Source organism: Schistocerca serialis, chromosome 4 (genome assembly GCF_023864345.2).
Source record: "Schistocerca serialis cubense isolate TAMUIC-IGC-003099 chromosome 4, iqSchSeri2.2, whole genome shotgun sequence".
In the NCBI taxonomy this organism is placed as follows: Eukaryota; Metazoa; Arthropoda; class Insecta; order Orthoptera; family Acrididae; genus Schistocerca; species Schistocerca serialis.
In genome coordinates, this window is record NC_064641.1 from 553675894 (window position 1) to 553696978 (window position 21085).

Genomic DNA, 21085 nt, shown 5'->3' on the forward strand with positions numbered 1-21085 from the left:
CCTTTCCTGAAGCCGTCCATCTGCTTGGCTACAGCTTATACCACATTATTTTATATTTTAATACATTTAAATAATCAAAGCTTGACCACATTCAAGTTCTAAATAAAGTAACAATAATATCCATTACATAATAAATGTTAAATTCTTTTACATAAAACCAATACAATCTCCTTCTTTACTTTTAATGTCACGGCTAGTAACCTTGCACCAATGTGCTTTCTGATAAATAAATAAAAAAGAAAAGTAACTATTATGTACTAAGCTTTACAACAAATATTCTATTACCTAATGATTCTATAAAGTGTCATGCTGCCATCGATCATTGTGAGCCGGGCGGAGTGGCCGTGCGGTTCTAGGCGCTACAGTCTGGAACCGCAAGACCGCTACGGTCAGGTTCGAATCCTGCCTCGGCCATTGATGTGTGTGATGTCCTTAGGTTAGTTAGGTTTAAGTAGTTCTAAGTTCTAGCGGACTGATGACCTCAGTAGTTGAGTCCCATAGTGTTCAGAGCCATTTGAATCATTTTTTGATCGATGTGTTTTGTGTGGAGGAAATTATGATATGATGCTTAACTGAAAATACTGATAATTTAAATTTACTATATGTTTTAAACAAAGTTACAGAGTTGATATTTACAACATTTGTCAGATGCGCTTCTATATGAAATGTCGATCTTTAAGATCGACCAAAGCGTTCAGATTTTAGCATTCAGGTCTTTATTTACAAAACTTGTTAATTTCACTTCAACAGTAAATCCTAAACTATTATAGATACGATCAGTGTTCCAGTTTTATTGGGATCACCATGAAAATTTATGAACGATGGTAGATTAAAATGACTGTGGCTTCGCTGCCTGAACTACTACAGAATTAAATAGTTTTCATAAATGTTTCTCTTTATGGCCAGTCTTAGGTCCGCCATATTTAACACTGCTTCGTCTCCCTGGCGAGAAAAGGCGTCTACGGGGTTTCCCTATGACGTAGGTTCTCGTCTGTCTCACTCTCACACCGCAGCACAACAGACCCCTGTGAACTTCCCCATCTCGTGGCGAATCTGCGCTCTTTGTGGCACATTGTCCTGGACAACGTGGTTAGTTTCACAGTTCCTGTGGGCTGACTCTTTCGGCCATGTACTTAAATGAGAGCGAAATGCTCGTTAACTCACAAGATCCCACATACTCACGTAAGGCAGCTTTCTCAGCACCTGACAGAGCTTGGAAGAAGTCTCATTGTGGGTCGCCATTTGGCCGCCTAGTCAAATCGTGCAATACACTGATTTGTGAGGAATTCTGATGTGACAGTAGCCCCATGTTGAACTGCATAGGAACGTGCGGGCAGGCATGTTAGCCATCGAGGATCTGGTCGACCATGTCTGTCCACCTCAAGAGACTCCATGCAACATTCTGTGTCATTCCGCACCGTTGTTCAAAGACTTGCAGCAGCGACTGGGAAATTACCATCCCATACGTAGGCTGCAGTTAAAACCACGTCAAGTTTGGGGAAGTGCCAAGACGAGAAAGCTTGGACCGCCAATGAATGGCGTCGCATTGCGTTCAGCGATCAGAGTTCTGCTTTAGTCTAGATGACCATCGCTGTTGAGTATAGTTGCGACTTGGAAAGAGATCCTTCAATTCCAATGTTTTGGAGAGACTTGCCGACTTCAGTTCATGGCTGGTAGTGATTGAGGGAACTCCTGACGGCACAACAGTGAGTCACGGACGTCTATGTCCTTAAGTGTTACTTCTCCAGCCACAGCATCATGGTGCCGTTTTTTCAATAGGACATTGCCCAAACACATATGGCACACGTTTTCATGAATTGTCTGCGATATGAGACACTGCCGTGGCCAGTAAGATCGCCAGATCTGTTGCCCAAAAGTTGCCCATAAGTGGAAACAGCTCAGATATGAACTCTGTTCCACTTCCCATAACCAGGATATCTACAACCAGTTACATCTGTACGCCTGCCTGCCCCTGGAGAAAATACTCTGTTTTATGATACCCTTCCCAAGCGAATGAATGCATACGTAAAGGTCGGTGGCAGTGAAACGTCGTATTGATATGCGAACTCATACAGCCAACTATTTTCTCAATTTGACTCGATTTAGCTATCACTGAAATAACCTCACATACGCTCTTATCCTGCGAAGTTCCATTTCGCTTCCTCCTCTATTCTGGGTGCCTCTTTTCTTTCTTTCTTTCACTTTTTTTTTTTTTTTTTTTGGTCAGGCAGTGAATGTAGACTTACATATGTGTAAGCAAATATTGTTTGTACAATTCGGTCACTGAGTCACACATTCTTAGTGCGTGAAGATAAGTTTGCCTCAGCCTTAGCGTCCTGCTATGTGGTATACCTGACAGCACTTGCGTTGTTGCAGGTACCTGCTGAAGGCGCTGGACCTGTTCTGGCACGAGGACTGCCTCAAGTGCGGATGCTGCGACTGCCGCCTGGGGGAGGTGGGCTCCACGCTCTACACCAAGGCCGACCTCATCCTGTGCCGCCGCGACTACCTCAGGTCTGCCACTTGCTTAGTTTCAAATCGTGTTTACGAATTCGCTCTAATTTGCATTAATTTCAGACTTAGCTCTGTAAGTAGGGCAATACAAGTGTGTACTGTGTCTGTCAGATTTGGTTTGACCTTTTTTATCGTTGATTTGGGTCATAAGTGTGATATGCAGTTATCTATTAGTCTATCCTGTGCAAGCCTCTTCACCTTCGCGTAACAACTACAACCTATATCTCTATGCCTGTTATCACTCTGGATCAGTCTAATTGCAGCTGAATGATATGAACTTTTTTGTTCCATATGCGTTTCGCATTTTTTTTACTTGATAAGCACCATCCGTGGCCTGACTATGTCAATATTTGCGTAAATACATTTTCTCTTACGTACTGGACATTGTAAGTTGAGGACAGACAATCTCGTAGGTAGGGCAACCAAACTATGAGAAATCATCTAGGGTATTAATAAACCGCTTCAGCTGTAGTGACCTAAAAGCAAAGGACTAAATACAGCTGAAAAGGTTTTCAATACCCATGATTGTACACTGAGGTTGTAAAAAGCTCTGGAGTTTTCTCATGTTCTGTGACCAAACAGTACCTTTAAATTTCTATTTACAAATTTCGTAGTTGTAGGAAAACAGCCGTATCCAGAAAACCATTGCAGAAAAACTGGTGAGAAACGAGCACATGCATATTAACAGAAAAATCCCTCCTTATGGTAACAAAATAAATGACAAGATAAAAAATGAAATGAAAAAATATTCGTTTAGGCATTTCAGTATACTAAGAAAATACAAATTGACACACACACACACACACACACACACACACACACACACACACACACACACACATATACACACTAGTGCGCACGGCACAGATATCACAAGCACAAAGTCGAATAGTTAGCAATAACATTCAACAGCTAGCAGTAACAACCAAAAATTACATGAGGTAAATGCTAGTGCTGTGCAAATGAAATTTCTATTGGATAACCAGAAGAACAGCTCGAAAATCGGTTCAAGATCACATGTACAGCAGCATCTACAAAACTGCTAAGCAGAAATTTAAAATATTGTTACTTAATAGAAATCAGAAAGTCAAAAAGCTGTTTACAACCTTAACGTAGAATTTCCAGTATGTAAAGAAATATAGTATTTACACAAATATGTAAATATTTCAGGCCATTGATGATGCCTTCCAGATACTACAGGCGAAAAGTGTATTACAGGAAAAATTCTTTACACTCAGTTGTAATTAGATGTTTCTAGACTGATAGTTGTCAATATTACATTACTGTCAGTTCAGAAAAGTAGAGCGTATAAGATTTTGAAGTGTGACACTAAAGATTATACGGGTGTACCACATAACGAATAAAGTGGTATTTAATCAAACTGGGTAGAACAAAAATTTATGACAAACTTGAATGAATGAAACAATCGCTTGACACGAAACATTGTCACGCATCAAGGGATTTATTGTATAGCATCTAGGACATTATGAAGCAAGAATCAAATAACAGCAGCAGTTGCACTTGTATTTTCGACGAACACGGCTGCTGTCGGCTATCAAAGCCATTTTCAATTGGTTGGTCCCTTAATGTCCGACTCCATAACTGAGCCACCAAAGCAGCAGAGTGCCATGCGAGGCACCCGGGTTCGATTCCCGGCGGGGATGGAGATTTTCTCCCCTCGGGGTCTGGGTGTCGTGTTGTCTTCATCATTTTATCCTCATCGAAACACCAGTCCCCGAAGTGACGTCAACTAAGAAAACTTATACTAAGCGATCAGTCTACCTGACGAGAGGCCCTAGCCAAACGCACACTTCATTTCGTTTCCTTGGTAGTCGAAAATATAAGTGGAATTGATGCTGTTATTTGATTCGAAGTATCGAGGAATATTCAATATGGAAATGCAGGGAAGTGCAGGGAGTAACTCTGAATAGAGGGAATAGAGCATGACTGCAGTAAATAGGTTCAAAGGAAGAGGCTTGCACAGGGAAGACAGCTGTGTCATATCAGTCTTTCGACTGAACACGACTACAACAAGCCTACGTGTGTACAAGCTTTGAGACTTTTGCCTCGCCTTTCTTCAGATTTCGATTTACGTTGCTTGTGCATCTCTGTTAGACATTACTACGGGCTTTACACACCTATTACGGCCGCTTCAGCATCTTCCGCCAAATCGGTATAATAAAGATTCAGATATTGGAGCAGTGGTCTATAATAGTTTGTATTGGAGTTTTGTATGCTGTTCGTTTAAGACATGCACTCCAATTTTCAAGGGTCATTCCAACATATCCTTGTTGTTCGTTCGGCACCCCCACTGCTGACACCACGTGTAGAAGTTCTGTCAGTTGCCAAGAACGGTCATAAATTCTGCACTGCTCGCGAGTGGTGTTCCAAGACATGAAGAGCGTGGAGTAGGTCTGAGAGCAGAGCACTGCCGGCGCTGGACAGCCGCCTCGTGCGGCCGTGTTATTACAAGGGCCGCCTTATCTGTGTGATTGCAGACGGATTATACCTCCCGAGGCGGGCCAACTTGCGCGAGCAGCCATTAATAGTGAGGGATGGCGGCGCTACCCTCTGTTTGCCGCGGGCCTCCGCCATTTTTCTTCCAAACACGAGCTCCCGTCGCTGGCACAGAGCGGACCGGTCCTCTAGCGCGCCATCCATCCTCCCACCCACACCCTACAGCCCCCTACAGAAGTATGAGCGAGCGTATTGTCTTTGTCACACTTGCTTCACTGGCGATCGTGATTCTTTTGAGAGTAAAAGAACTTGCACCAATTATTGCAGCAGATGTATGAACAGGTCTTTAAAAAGTCACAACGATTCACGTTCTTTCGTTAATTTGCTTAAATTTTTTAATACTGCAAAATGTTTCGAAGTTTAACCTCACAAGCAAGCAAAGATTGGAAAACAAAAATTTTAACATAGATACCCATAGATCTTAAAGTAATTGTATTCTTATTGAGCATATTTTAATTCCGTCTTTGCATAAAGAAAAACTGCATGTTTTTTGACGAAATAAATCTTGGGTGAACAGCCTAGTATGAGTGTGCATAGGACACAATATTTCGGCAATCGACCACGTTGCCATCATCAGGTGCGCTGATGTACTGACCGGCGGTGGGCCGGCGCCAGGAGCGGGAGGGGGATTGTCCTATATACACTCCTGGAAATGGAAAAAAGAACACATTGACACCGGTGTGTCAGACCCACCATACTTGCTCCGGACACTGCGAGAGGGCTGTACAAGCAATGATCACACGCACGGCACAGCGGACACACCAGGAACCGCGGTGTTGGCCGTCGAATGGCGCTAGCTTCGCAGCATTTGTGCACCGCCGCCGTCAGTGTCAGCCAGTTTGCCGTGGCATACGGAGCTCCATCGCAGTCTTTAACACTGGTAGCATGCCGCGACAGCGTGGACGTGAACCGTATGTGCAGTTGACGGACTTTGAGCGAGGGCGTATAGTGGGCATGCGGGAGGCCGGGTGGACGTACCGCCGAATTGCTCAACACGTGGGGCGTGAGGTCTCCACAGTATATCGATGTTGTCGCCAGTGGTCGGCGGAAGGTGCACGTGCCCGTCGACCTGGGACCGGACCGCAGCGACGCACGGATGCACGCCAAGACCGTAGGATCCTACGCAGTGCCGTAGGGGACCGCACCGCCACTTCCCAGCAAATTAGGGACACTGTTGCTCCTGGGGTATCGGCGAGGACCATTCGCAACCGTCTCCATGAAGCTGGGCTACGGTCCCGCACACCGTTAGGCCGTCTTCCGCTCACGCCCCAACATCGTGCAGCCCGCCTCCAGTGGTATCGCGACAGGCGTGAATGGAGGGACGAATGGAGACGTGTCGTCTTCAGCGATGAGAGTCGCTTCTGCCTTGGTGCCAATGATGGTCGTATGCGTGTTTGGCGCCGTGCAGGTGAGCGCCACAATCAGGACTGCATACGACCGAGACACACAGGGCCAACACCCGGCATCATGGTGTGGGGAGCGATCTCCTACACTGGCCGTACACCACTGGTGATCGTCGAGGGGACACTGAATAGTGTACGGTACATCCAAACCGTCATCGAACCCATCGTTCTACCATTCCTAGACCGGCAAGGGAACTTGCTGTTCCAACAGGACAATGCACGTCCGCATGTATCCCGTGCCACCCAACGTGCTCTAGAAGGTGTAAGTCAACTACCCTGGCCAGCAAGATCTCCGGATCTGTCCCCCATTGAGCATGTTTGGGACTGGATGAAGCGTCGTCTCACGCGGTCTGCACGTCCAGCACGAACGCTGGTCCAACTGAGGCGCCAGGTGGAAATGGCATGGCAAGCCGTTCCACAGGACTACATCCAGCATCTCTACGATCGTCTCCATGGGAGAATAGCAGCCTGCATTGCTGCGAAAGGTGGATATACACTGTACTAGTGCCGACATTGTGCATGCTCTGTTGCCTGTGTCTATGTGCCTGTGGTTCTGTCAGTGTGATCATGTGATGTATCTGACCCCAGGAATGTGTCAATAAAGTTTCCCCTTCCTGGGACAATGAATTCACGGTGTTCTTATTTCAATTTCCAGGAGTGTATAGCTGGCGCCGGCCCACCGCCGGTCAGTACATCAGCGCACCTGATGATGGCAACGTGGTCGATTGCCGAAATATTGTGTCCTATGCACACTCATACCAGGCTGTTCACCCGAGATTTATTTCGTCATAAAACACGCCTTGAGAAATTGAAGAATGCATGTTTTTTGTCAACAAACGCGTTTCGTTTTATTGCAATAAAACATCATCATTGGTCTGTAATAACAGATACTTTCCTTCTGACTTTCTTTCTAGACTGAAAAACAGTTCGTTACAGAAGATGTTGATTTTTACTTACGGTATTTCACTCCTGGTTTTTGGCTCACATCAGGAAAGGCCGTCTGCTTTCAAGTGTTTGTGTTACTTCATCGTTTGGCTCTGTTGATTCTGATCTAACTCCGCCGTGGTTAGTAGTACTGTACATATTTTTATTTTAAACGGAACACAATTTAAGAACAACACAATCTAGCCCTACTATTATTTATTTGTAATTTTCTGGCTAAATGTTTATCGTGCGATAGCAACTTTTCCATTGGTTTTGCTTTGATAGAAAACTTTTTTCCTTTTTCTTTTCCTGCAGTTTATTACATGTGTGTTATTTCTTTTAAATATACTTCTACATATTTATATAATGTGTAAGAGAAATAGAGGAGTAGTGAAAGAGCCGAAAATTGAAATAGTAAATAGGTGGGCAGGAAGGGAGGGGGGGGGGGGAGGGGGATGGAGGCGGAGATAGGTGAACACTGAATGTAAAGTAGTGGGATGGCGAGTAATTTGTAAGGAAATGGTGAGGAGCAAGAGTCGAAATGAATGGGGATGTGGAGTTGGAGATAGAGGGTGAAGGATAGAAAATGGAGAGTATCTTTTTTATTTTCCTCATTAAGTCATTCTTTCAATTATTTTTTAGTTTCTGGTTCATAACATTTGTTTGGTCACTGAGTAGCTGTTAACTGTCTGTAAATGCTTTGTCTTTATGATTTTTTCCTTGGAAAGGGTGGAGGTGTCTGTCTTGAGTGGTTTTTATCACATTCATACATTTTTCTCTAGCACATGGTCTATGGTATGCCTTTTTAAGGTGTTCCGCAAATGTTGAGTGGTTTGTACTAATTTGGTCTTTATATCTTGTGCCAAACTTCATGCTAGTCATTCCAATGTGCACACGTCTCACTGTCCGTGTAACTGAGCTATTGGGTACTAGATTGTTGGTATTTCTCTGGTTTTGATTTTATTTTACACATGTGTTTATGCACTGAGTTATTTGTTTTGCAGTCAATGCTTATGTCCCGTTTTTTGAACATATAACCTATTTTGTATGTGAATTTATGGATATAGGTCATTGCACGCCATTTTCGTGTGACTGAGATGACTGGCAGAACATCTGAAACAAGATACAAAGAGCACATGAGGGCACGGAAGTACAATACAAACCACTCAGTATTCCCAGATCATCTTAAACAGGAGTATCACAGACCAAGCACCGTAGAAAAAAAATGAACATCACCAAAAACAGTAAAGATAGACGCCTCATCTCTTTCGTTCAATATACTCTCTATCTCATTACTTTGCACTAACTGTTTACTCGTCTTTGCCGCCAACTCCTGCCCCAGCCCTTCTTCCCCGTCACCCAACCACCATTTAGATTTTCAGTTCCATCACTACTCCTCCTTTTCTCGTACACGTTAAGTAAGTAAGTAGTACCGTGACTGAATGGAGTAATGACTAAATGCTGGAAAAGGAAATAAAAAAAAGAGCAGCTTTAGATAAACGAAAAAGCAAAACGCACGATATATATTTAGGCAGAAAGATACAAATAAACAGTAGCAGGCTACACTGTTCTATGTTTAGGATCAAACCCTCGTGGAATTGAGCCCGAAACAACAGTTCGTAAAATGAATAAATAGCCAAGAGACGTGCACAGAGCGTTTCCTGACGTGAGGCATGGAATATCTAATGTAAGAATCAACATCTGTAACAATCTAGAAGCGAGACGAATTTAAATATCTTTCTTTACAGACCACCGATGACGTTTTACTTCAATAAAACGAAGGTAGCATTTGGTAACAAAAACACACATTTTCTTGTAGTTGCGAAAATGGAATTAAAATACTCTCAATAATTCTAAAGCAACTACGGACAATATGGCCACACGAATGAAGTTGTATTCTGTCTTGTTACGTATTGTAACCTAATCCGATCATTGGAAATTACTGTCTTCCTGTGGTGAATTCACATTTATTTATTGCTGCCAGTAACTATGTTTTGTCGACCGCAGTTCACAGACTTGCAAAGAACACTTTCCACATGTTCTTATTATGTCAAAGAGTTAAAATTTCGTAGAGTTGCTGCACGTTTGCCATGTTTGAGGGAAACTGAACTGTCATGGTTTCTGGGGTAAAGGGTATGAACCAGTACGTCACACACCCCAAAAAAGTGTATCTACTTGCAGTTCAGCGATTTAAATAACGACTGACTGATGAATATTGACGTGAGTCAGGATCCGTCAGTGTGCGTCAATGTGCTGACGCCTTTTACCGCAGAAAATATGGCAATTCAGTTTGCCTCAGACATGGCAGACGTATAGCGACGTATAACCACTCTATGAAATTTGAAATCTTTCTAGCTTTCCATTACAGTCAACGCCACAGTGTGGCAGAAACAAAATGGCGGATAGTGCACAGTGGAATGAGTGCGTGCAATGCATGCCCCTGTCAACAGGTGATCATACACCTACGTGCTGTAGTTATTCTCGTGTGGAGTATATTTGCATGAGATTAAATAGTGACCCTAATCAGTCTTTGTCACTCACCGCAGAAGGATAAAGAAACAGTGCAGTCACGTACGAGGTCAGCTAGTACGCCTTCAGCAATACGGTGCAGCACTTCGTCACTCCGGAACATTGTTAAAGTTCATGTTAAAAAATATATCGACTCAACCACTTGTTTATAGTGTAAAACACTAAGATTGATGCGTTTCGGAAGTGAAGCTTCCATCATCAGAATATTAAAGTAAAAGAACCTGTTAAAACTCGCTAAATTGGAACATGCACCAGGCACAATAAAATTGATAATAAAATTAAAACATGGTGGCTACTTCCCTTGTTGCAGGCCATTTTAGCGAGTTATAACAGGTTCTTTTACTTTATTATTCTGATGATGGAAGCTTGACTTCCGAAACGCGTCAATCTTAGTATTTTACACTATAAACAAGTGGTTGAGCCGATATATTTTTTAAAATTGACATTCACAACCACGACCTCTCATCCAGTATGGATAAAACCATTATTAAAATTGTTTGCGGGAAACACTATTCGTCCTAAGTCAACTACTTCAATCCCATTTAACAAATGTAGAACGCTACCGAGCGAGATGTGCATGTCATGGACCCGTCTCCGAACATTCTTGTCGGGGGTTGATGAGCAATCGCTGTGATATGAACAACACCAAGACACACCGAAAGCTCTGGGGAGCCATCGTGATAGAAGTAGTACAGAGCTGACGCACTCCACCTTCAGTGATTACGTACTTTCCGTACACTTCACACAGTTGACGGTAAATTTCAGTCGGTTTATAGTTTTTGCTAACAAAAACCTCATTAATGATTGCGGTCATTCCTGATTCGCATGAACGCATGATTTTCAGTTGTGACACTCATTTAAAAGAGTGCTTGTGAAATAACTGGAAACGACAAGAACTTCAGGCTGGCACAGCTTAATGACAACTGAACGGACAAACACACAGACAAAAATATGACCACGTTATCCCTGTCATTCGTTGCTGCTGGAGAAAACTTAATCAACTTTCTGCATAGGCATCATATATTGCGTAACCTTAAAATGTCTAGGTAGCCCCTTAATCCTCGCACGCAGTTGTCACACTTGCTCCCTAAGTAGATGTGTCAAATACTAGAAGTAATGGTCAATTTTGAGCTTTCAACAGATACAAATTGCGGCTAGTAGCGATAAGAAGAGACCCTGTTTACAGTTTCATTTTTTTTTCTTTTTTGCCATTTAAAGAGTCAAATGGCATAGAATATGTTTTTGAAGTGGTAAAAAATGAAACGCTGTACCAGCAGAGCACTTTAATGACTACCCGTTGCATTTTACATCTATTTAAAGCTCAAAATTGACCTTTGCTTTTAGCATTTGACACCCTTACTTGGGAAGCGAGCTTGATAACTGCGTGCCAGGGGTACGGAACTTCCTATACATTTTAAAGTTACATTTAATACCATACATATGCTGTTATAGAGAAAAACATTTTGTTAATTTTCTTGCACTTTTGTTCTATGAACTGCAGTTCTTTGATCATTGCGTCACCTAAGGATGGTACTGTGTACGGAAACCGCTAACCAAAAGGCAAAATAAAAAATTTCGATTAAAGACTAAAACATTTGTTATTTCTACAGTGTATTGGCCAGTATTCCAACCGACAGTACGTCGAGAATGTGTAATATATAGAGGATACTGAAAATGTTTAAGCAATACAAAGTAACATCCAAAGTATTCAGCGCTTACTAAAACTACGCGGAAATATATAGCATCTTCACTTACAGTGAGCCTGCGCACAGTAGATAAAGATTCCACGTTGTATAAGCGAAGACGTGCTAACAAGAAGCATTAATCATTTAGTCCTCTCAACATATTTAAGATGAGCACGTGTCTCGAAGTTCTGAACACCTCAGATGTACATTATTTTTGTTGTAATTTGTAACCAAAGGAACAACTGTAGAATCTGCCGATAGCAGTTGGTATAATCAACGATATCACTTAAGACAGAACGTGTTCATTTAAGTGTCCTCATGTCAGTTATGACATTATACAGAACGTAAAAGGGAACATGGGAGCTGTCCAATAAAGCGTGGAAAATTATGAGTGCTTTCGGGACGAGAAATAACTAAATATATAAATATATAAATATATAAATAATGTATGATTCTTATTCAAGAAAACAATACGATAGCTCTAAAATGTAACTACAGAAACCATGCATGGGGCCAAGTGGATACGACATAAACCATCAAAATCACAACAAATGGAACACCATATAATTCATAATCCCCTTAGTAATCCATACAAATTGTAGAAATGGATGTAAGTATATATGTACAAGTATCCCTGTATGTCCACATCTCCTCCTAAACCGCAGAAGCGATTTCAACCAGACTTGTTAAACATATCATTTACTGTCTGGAAAGAATCACTGTGGGGATAAGGACCACCCACCTATCAAAGGGGTCGGGATGCAAAAAGCAGTGTAGCTCACGACATGAATACGTATAGTTCAATTACCCAGCATTTGAGAGACAGCAGTTAGAGACTTACAACAAACTTCACACATGATTTCAAACCTTCGCGAAACATTTTCTCGCTGACGACTCCCACAAAATAATGAAAGTTGTCTCTTACTACATTTTTGCTGTTCATGTAGTATAACTACAACATGAAGTACGATATTTCAATTTGTTACTTCTTTACTACTAAATGTATTCGCGACATATATTGCACACATTATTCACATATAACACTGATTGTACCGAAAAATTACATCACTGTATGACACTTAGATTAGAAGATGCGACATCATAAACACTGAATTCGCGAGAAACTACCGAATTACGTAAGACGTTCAAACTTATTACTTTGTTGTCACTAATTCTGATCGCAACACTTTTCGCAGGCAGTATCTACATTTGCCGCTGGATGCATCTACAAAATGTATCATTGTACGACAAATTGTTCAGAGATAGGACACCAAATTGCCACATAATCCATGATATTTTGATGTATCACTCTTTTGCTACTAACTCTATTCACATTTCGCAACCAGCATCCAGAGATACCACTAAATGTACCTAGAAAAGTACATCATTTTACGATGGACAGTTCTGAGGTCATACAAAGTGAGATGCATGAGAAACTGCAGCATCGTGCATGACGTTCTAATTTATTATTTCTTTACTACTGACAAACATTAAGTTGCGTGAAACTGAAACTGCAGGGCGATACTCGCTAGACATACGCGTGAAATATGCGTACAAATATTCACGAAATATGTTAAATATGTGTGAAATACATTTGAAGTGCGAGTATGCGACCAAACCTATGAGTAAGAAGCTTACCCTAAACCTCCGGAACGATTTCGATCAAATTTAGTACACATGTTAGTCACAAAATCTGGAAATAAACACTGTGGGAGTAAGGATCACCAGCCTCCCATATGGATGAGTGTGATAACGTGGAGACAGTAGGGAGGACGAGACTAGGATGTACAGAGAGGAAGGGGAAGGCACAGAGAGGAGGAGGAGGTGATGGACAGCGATAAGGGAGGGCGAAATGGACACAGAGAGAGGAGAGAAGGAGATTGGCACAGAAAGGAAAGAGCAGGAGATGGACAGAAACAGGGGGAGGACGAGACAGGCAGAGAGATGAGGGAGGAGGAGATGGATAGAGGGGAAGGTAAAAATGGACAGAGCAAGGGAAGAGGAGGAGATAGAGGGAGGTGAGAGGAGGGGATGAACAGAAAAAGTAAAGGGGAGGAGATGAATAGGGGGAAGGGAGGAGGATATGGGCGGAGAGAGAGGGAAGAACAGGGGGAAGAGAAAACTGAGGAGATGGAATTAGAAGGGGGCAGAAAAAAATGGTTCAAATGGCTCTGCGCACTATGGGACTTAACTTCTAAGGTCATCAGTTCAAATGGCTCTGAGCACTATGGGACTTAACATCTATGGTCATCAGTCCCCTAGAACTTAGAACTACTTAAACCTAACTAACCTAAGGACAGCACACAACACCCAGTCATCACGAGCCAGAGAAAATCCCTGACCCCGCCGGGAATCGAACCCGGGAACCCGGGCGTGGGAAGCGAGAACGCTACCGCACCGCACGACCACGAGCTGCGGACCAAGGTCATCAGTCCCCTAGAACTACTTAAACCTAAGGACATCACACACATCCATGCCCGAGGCAGGATTCGAACCTGCGACCGTAGCGGTCGCGCGGAAGGGGGCAGAATGAAATGCGAAAGGGAGAAGGAGCAGATGGACAGGAGGGGGATGAGTAGATTGACAGAGAGAAGGGAGGAAGAAACGGACAGAGAGAAGATGGTGGAGGAGATGGACTAACAGGAGATTGGAATTTGTAAGTACCTGAGGAACACCAGCTTCTCAGCTAGTACTACAGAAATGGGACAGTAACGAGAGCCATGACCTATATTTGCAGGTGTGTTAATGAAACACATCTTTCGGGCTCAGCAACAGAGTTAGCCATGATCAGAAAGAATCGCATCAGTAAAACTGAAAAGTAGAACATTACTTCAAAGCACACGAGCATTCAACGTCTTCACCTCAAGTACTTGTAAGTAGCGTCCACTAGATGCATATAGGCCTGCAATCCGTAAACACACCTTTGTCTCACAGCCTCCATGGCCACGCTAGCTCAAATCTGAACCACCCTGACACAGAATTGGTCGATCAGCTACCGCCTGCAAAATCTAACGTACGGATGTTATTGAGATATGCAGCCAAAGACTGTGCCATCCCTAACAGACGAAACCCGTGCCTAGAGGATCTTTGCCCCTCGCCAGTGACTCAAAACTCGTATAAGATAAATGATAACGGAAAACATTTCCTAATGAACGGTTTTGTTGTAAACATGTAGGCCAGACTCGTTTCTTGGACACGTAATCAAAGAATACAATCAGAAACGGCCGAGCAGAGGCAGTAGTGATTTGGGGGCTACCACCAGAGGGCAGCCCGGCGACCCGGAGCCCCGCTGTGTGACAGCGCGCTGCTGAGGGCGCCATCAGCGGCCGTCAGCGTCAGAGTCGGCGTCAGCGGCAGCGGCCGGTCCGCCGGCGGCGGACAATGCGCGCCGAGCACCGCCTGCCGCGGCCAACCATCTCCATCAATCTGCATCCGGCTTGGCGTGGCGTCGAGCCGCAGCGCGCCCCCGCCGCGTCGCTCCGCGCGTCAATAAGCCCCGCGCGCCGGCCGCCGGCCACGGTGACGGCTGACGCGCGCGCCCCGCCCCCCGGCGCCCCCTCGAGCCGCGGATAATGCGCCGTTTAGGCCTTTGTGCGCCGAGTGCCGATTGATGGCCACCGGACCCCTCCCACTGCGCGCCCAATAATCGCGACCCGATCCCCGCATTTTCCGCGCCGCGGCCGGTCTGCCAAGTGGCGGCCGTATCGGGATCTGACACTGTGTACCTACCGGTGGCGCTCCTCTGCCTAATCCTGCGTCAGCACTGCTGGCGGACACAGCCACACACGTGTATTTCGCAGTACTTTAACAATGATGTGGTGAACGACGTCATTCGCGGGATCTACCGCTACCATGGGCAAGGAGGCACGAACATTCGTCCACGCGCTATGAAAACAAAAAGCCTCTTCTCTTCAAGCCTAAAAAAACTACCAATACTTGTGTTTCCAGTAGTTAATTGAAGTGATTTTATCCTGCACGATCCTTATTAGGGAAGATCAAATAGTGATGAACGTCTGCTACGATACACACTGCTCTGTACAACTTAAACACGAAGCAGATTATATAAATCATTAGTTACTAGAGGAAAATGAATGATAGTGGTGGTGGCATGTTTCCAGGGGTCTCGCAGTAGTGCTCACAATGTTGAATGTCACTTGGTGTAAGTTCGGCGTAACTACAATGTGGTGAGAAAAGTCATGGAATACCTCCTTTTGCCCTGTGTAGTGCAGTAACTTGACGCGTCACGGACTCAACATGTCCTTGGAAAAATAAATATTGACACATACAGCATCTAGAGCCATCCGTAATTGCGAAAGAGTTGCCGGTGGAGGCTTTGTACGGAAACTGATCCCTCGATTATGGCCCATAGATGTTCGGTGGGATTCATGTCGGGGGACCTGGTTGGCCCAATCCATTCGCCCGAACTGTCCAGAATTGTCTTCAAATCAGTCGTGGACGATTGTGGCATGGTGACATGTTTGGCAACATGAATTCCATGAATGGCTGGATATGGGCTCGAGAAGGTCTCACATTAGACTGCCTTGTTGACAAACTGGGCACATGGCTTCGTGGAACCTGCGCCACACTCGAACCCTAGCATCAGCTCTTACCAACTGAAAGAGGGACTCATCTGCCCAGGCCACGGTTTTCCAGTTGTCTAGGATCCAACCGATACGGTCATGAGTCCAGGAGAGGCGCTGCAGGCGATGTCGGCTGTTAGGCAATCGAGTCGGTCGTCTGCTTCCATAGCACATTAATGCCAAATTTTTCCGCACTGTCCTAACGGAAACATTCGTCGTACGTCCCACATTGATTTCTGTGGTTATCTCGCGCAATGTTGTTTGCCTGTTTCCAATGAAAACTCTCCACGAAAGCAGCTGCTCTCTATCATTAAGTGAAGACTGTTGGGGAGATAATGCCTGAAATTTTGTATTCTCTGTACACTCTTGACACTGTGGATCTCAAAATATTGCATTCCCTAATAATTTCCGAAATGGAATGTTTCATACGACTAGTTCCAACTACTATCCCGCATTCAAAGTCTGCTAATTTCCACCGCACGGCTATAATCAAGTCGAAAACTTTTTCACATGATTCACCTCAGTATAAATGGCACGTTCGCCAATGCATTGCCCTTTGGTACCTTTTGTACGCAATACTGCTGCCATCTGTACATATGTACACCGCCATCCCATGAATTTCGTCGTCTCAGTGTCTGCTGTTCTGCAAAACTTGAGGGCGAGGCAGATGAAGTAATATAAATATTAATTAGTAGACAGGAATAAATGATAGTGCGGAACTCGTGCTCAGAAAGTTGGGTCCGCCACTCGTGGTCGTGCGGTAGCGTTCTCGCTTCCCACGCCCGGGTTCCCGGGTTCGATTCCCGGCGGGGTCAGGGATTTTCTCTGCCTCGTGATGACTGGGTGTCATGTGTTGTCCTTAGGTTAGTTAGGTTTAAGTAGTTCTAAGTTCTAGGGGAGTGACGACCATAGATGTTAAGTCCCATAGTGCTCAGAGCCATTTGAACCATTTGAAAGTTGGACTTGGCACAATTTCAATATAACTATAGGGCCAAATGGGACTGCCCCCCACCCCCCGGGCCGGAGATAACATTTGGATGACTTCACAGGAGTGAAGAATTATCTGGAAACTGGATGAAGGACAAATTGTGACGAGTGTAGCTCAGGGGTTTGGTACTGCTCACAGCACTTGTTTACGTCCATTGGAAGCGGTACGCACCACAGGCACTTCTGCCCGAAAGAGAGGACGTGGTCCACTACGGTCACCTACTCCAGCAGGTGATCGCTACACTGTGCAACAGGCAGGATGGGACCCACGGTAAGTAATGGCTACAATTGCAACCACACTTGAAAGGATTGCAAGGCACGTGTCTCACCGTTCATAGTGACACAGTGACTGCATGGGGGTGATCTCTTTGCCCGACGACCAGTACGGAGTGTCGGAACGAGGAGCGGGGTTGAGTGCTCTTGTCAGTTGAGAGCAGATTCAGTTTTAGTCGTGAGTTTGGATGTACCTTGGAATGGTGAGATGTGGGAACACTTAAGGGACCCAGGAAAATTATGAACAAGATCGTTTTGGAGGTCCGACTGTTATGGCGTAGAGAGGAATAAAGACGTATGGCGTAATGACCTCCGAATCTTTGAACAGTGTTTACTCACTGGTGAATGTTATAGAGATACCGTACTTCTTCCCAATTTGTATCTTTTGATTGGTTTACGGATAACAATGCACGACTGCATCGAACAACGCAGGCGAGAGAGCTCTCGTAACGAGACGATCTTCGGCAAATGGACTGATCTGTCCGTTTTCCCGACTTCGAGCACTTGTGAGATACGGTGGGAAGATGTATTGCAACACTTCCATCATGAACGAAAGATCATCCTGGAGATGTCAACCGCGGTATTGGAGGAACGTCCTACAAATAGAACTCCGTACGAACGTTGTGGACAGCATCGTTGACCGTTCCACAGAATGCATTGCTCACCCTGTTAAGAACAATGTCCCGCTTTTTGCAATGTCCAGAGGACCATCACGAATCGTGGTGACTTCAGCGTTCTGTCTCTGAATGAAGGTGTCTTTCCTATTCGTCTCATTGTATATTTCACTCAGTTACATCTGCACTATACTGTAGCACTAGGTCTGGACCAAGTTTCATCGAGCTAAGTTTCCTGACAGTGAAACATCATGTGAAACTTACTTTCGTTCTTAAGTTTTGCACGCCATTGTATATGTGGCGTATAACTCACCAATCATATCCCACCATCTTATGCACACGTACTGGCACCGTGATTACATGCGGACAATCTCAGAGAATTCCACTCTGTCAACTTCAAACCCTTATCAACATACACTGTCCATCGTATCTCTCCTGGACCCGTAATGCGTGAAAAAAGATACATTTGTTCCCATCAGAACAAAATCCTTTCCATCCAACTCAATCAGCCGCCTTTTCTAAGTCATTTTCAGCACCAAACACGACTCCGAAACGATCTCCCACGCAACATAAGAAAACTGTATAATATATTCAATTTCAAAGGACGGATAGTGGTTTATCTTATAGAACAACAATAATGCCTCCCTTCATCCTGTACTCATCCCTGACTCATTTCCCATCTACTAGAACAACAATAATGCCTCCCTTCATCCTGTACTCATCCCTGCCTCATTTCCCATTTCCTCATTTTCCAAAGCCTGTAGACGATGCAGTCTAAATTTGTGTCCCCAAGAACTCGCTAAGTCATGATATATTCCTTACCTCTGCACATCCGTAAATAAAATTCGTATCTGTTACTACAATCTTTTTTATTTTTATTATTATGATCAACAACAATAGTAGTAGATACTTTTATGTTAATGCTCTTAATTATTAACTCTACTGTTATTCATATTGTCATTTCAAACATTCAAATTTTGTTTGAAATCATTTTTGATTATAACGTACACACGCCATGCACCGTATGGTGGCTTGCGTAGTATACATTGCCTGATAAAAAAAGTGAAATATAAAGTGGGGGAGAAGGAAATGAAATGAAACTTGACGGATTGAAGGAGTATATGATAGTGTTGGCGTGATTATTATGTGGCCACCTATCAGCGCGACATTACACTCGCTCTGACCTGGACCATGCACTCATGCGGTTGAGAAAGTACGTTGTATCCTCTCCTGAGGCAAGCTGGCCCACAGCTATAGTAACTGGTCCCTGATATCCTGTATTCCGGAACTAGGACGAGGTTGAAGTTGGGGACAGATCCGAGAACTGCCTAACATCACGTGTCTCTTTGAAGACACGTGCCGTATGTGGACGAGTATTGCCCTGCTGAAATATGGCACCACGATACTGTCGCACGAGGGTTAACTCAAGAGGTCGCAGGACGCCCGAGCCATCACTGTTCACTCAATCACTTCCAGACGTGATTTGAAGCTATTCCCGACGGCTCCCCACACAATGACGCTACGAGCAACACCGCTTTATCTCTCAAAAACATTGTAAGAATGTAATATGATGCCATTCATCAGCAGCCCCTCCTTCCCGGTCACAGCACCAGTCTAAAGGCAGCCGTTTGTGTTGTGTTACTTCAGCCTATGCGTTGGACGGTAATTCCCTCATTCAACTGCTGCTAGTCTCCAAGCAATACTGTGGGACGACATAAGAATGTTGCAGGGAGTCAGTTACATGTGCTCAGATATTAGGCACGGATCTAAAGAGGTTACGATGTCCTTGATACACAATACAGCGAGCTTCCCTTGTGATGGTCAGAAGTGGTTGACCGGTACCTTTACGAAGAGTGTGCCTACCTGACATTCTCATGCAGTCCAACATCGGGCTGCTGTCACATTCGAATGTGCCATAAATCTGAATATTTCACGATTCGACCATCCGGCCCAACAGAGGCCCACAATGAGGCGCTTTTCAAACTCTTTCAGGTGATGATAACGCTTTCTCAAGCGATTACGCTGCATCTCTCTGTATCTAACAGCGATCACTCAACGTCTGACGCCGTTCACGCCCTTTGTATACCCTACCAGGCCTGGTCATAACACTAATGCAATCTAGTGGTTTTCTACTTGTCACAGATAACTGCGATGCTAATCATTTTCTTGCACTACGGTGATATGTATGTTTACGAACTTACACTGTTCGTCTCGCTATCTGATTGGTCAGCGCAGCAGAATGCCATGCAAAGGAGCCTGGGTTCGATTCCCGGCTGGGTCGAAGGTATTCACCACTCGGGGACTGGGTATTGTTTTGTCTTCATCATCGTATCATCCTCATCGACACGCAAGTCACCAAAGTGGCGTCACCTAAAAAGACGTGCACCATTCGACCGGACAACCCGACGGGAGGATGTAGCCACACGACATTTCACTGACATTCGGCCATATCTTTTGAGTGCTCGAGTATTTTTGTCATAGACTGTACATGTATTGTACATCTGCTCACGTTAAAGAAAAAAAAAAGGATGAAGTTCATGGAAGACAATAATAACAGGTTTTCTGTGTTTTTCGATCAGTTCTATTTCAGTGGAAATTGATTCTTCGAATCTTATGTGTTATGCATAATGAGATGCTGACTGTAGGAAGCATTTACGAACTCAGCATCATTATATTTATCACCGATCTGGAAATTAAATTCTCCAGAAAATGACATCATTTCTACCAGGCTGTTATTTAAAATCAGTAATTAGCGCTAATGGGTATTTAAGAAAAAAAGGAAGAAATTGATTCAGACTGCAATTAGATGCTCCTCATTTCACGTTAACATTATTGAATTCGAAGCCTTCCTCCTTAACGTACAATGTAGCTGACCTCGTACAAAGTATCTGATACATACAGGGTATATCAAAAAGGATGGCGCAAATTTACACGGCTGAAAGTACACGATAATAGAAGCACAAACGTCCCAGTAAACATGCGCTCTAAAACGCATACCTTAAGAGCTATAAGACATTCGTGATTTTCAATATTGTGAAACAAATCACATCTACTGCAAG

General features: G+C 44.0%; 1 protein-coding gene across 1 annotated transcript in view; it reads left to right on the plus strand.

Annotated features, from left to right (window-relative positions):
- Positions 1 to 21085, plus strand: part of LOC126474605 (LIM domain only protein 3-like) — a 1048859-nt gene that overhangs the window by 803219 nt on the left and 224555 nt on the right. The window contains exon 4 of the mRNA XM_050102081.1: positions 2377 to 2514. Within this exon, the coding sequence (XP_049958038.1) occupies positions 2377 to 2514 (138 nt within the window). The remainder of the gene's footprint in view (positions 1 to 2376; positions 2515 to 21085) is intronic.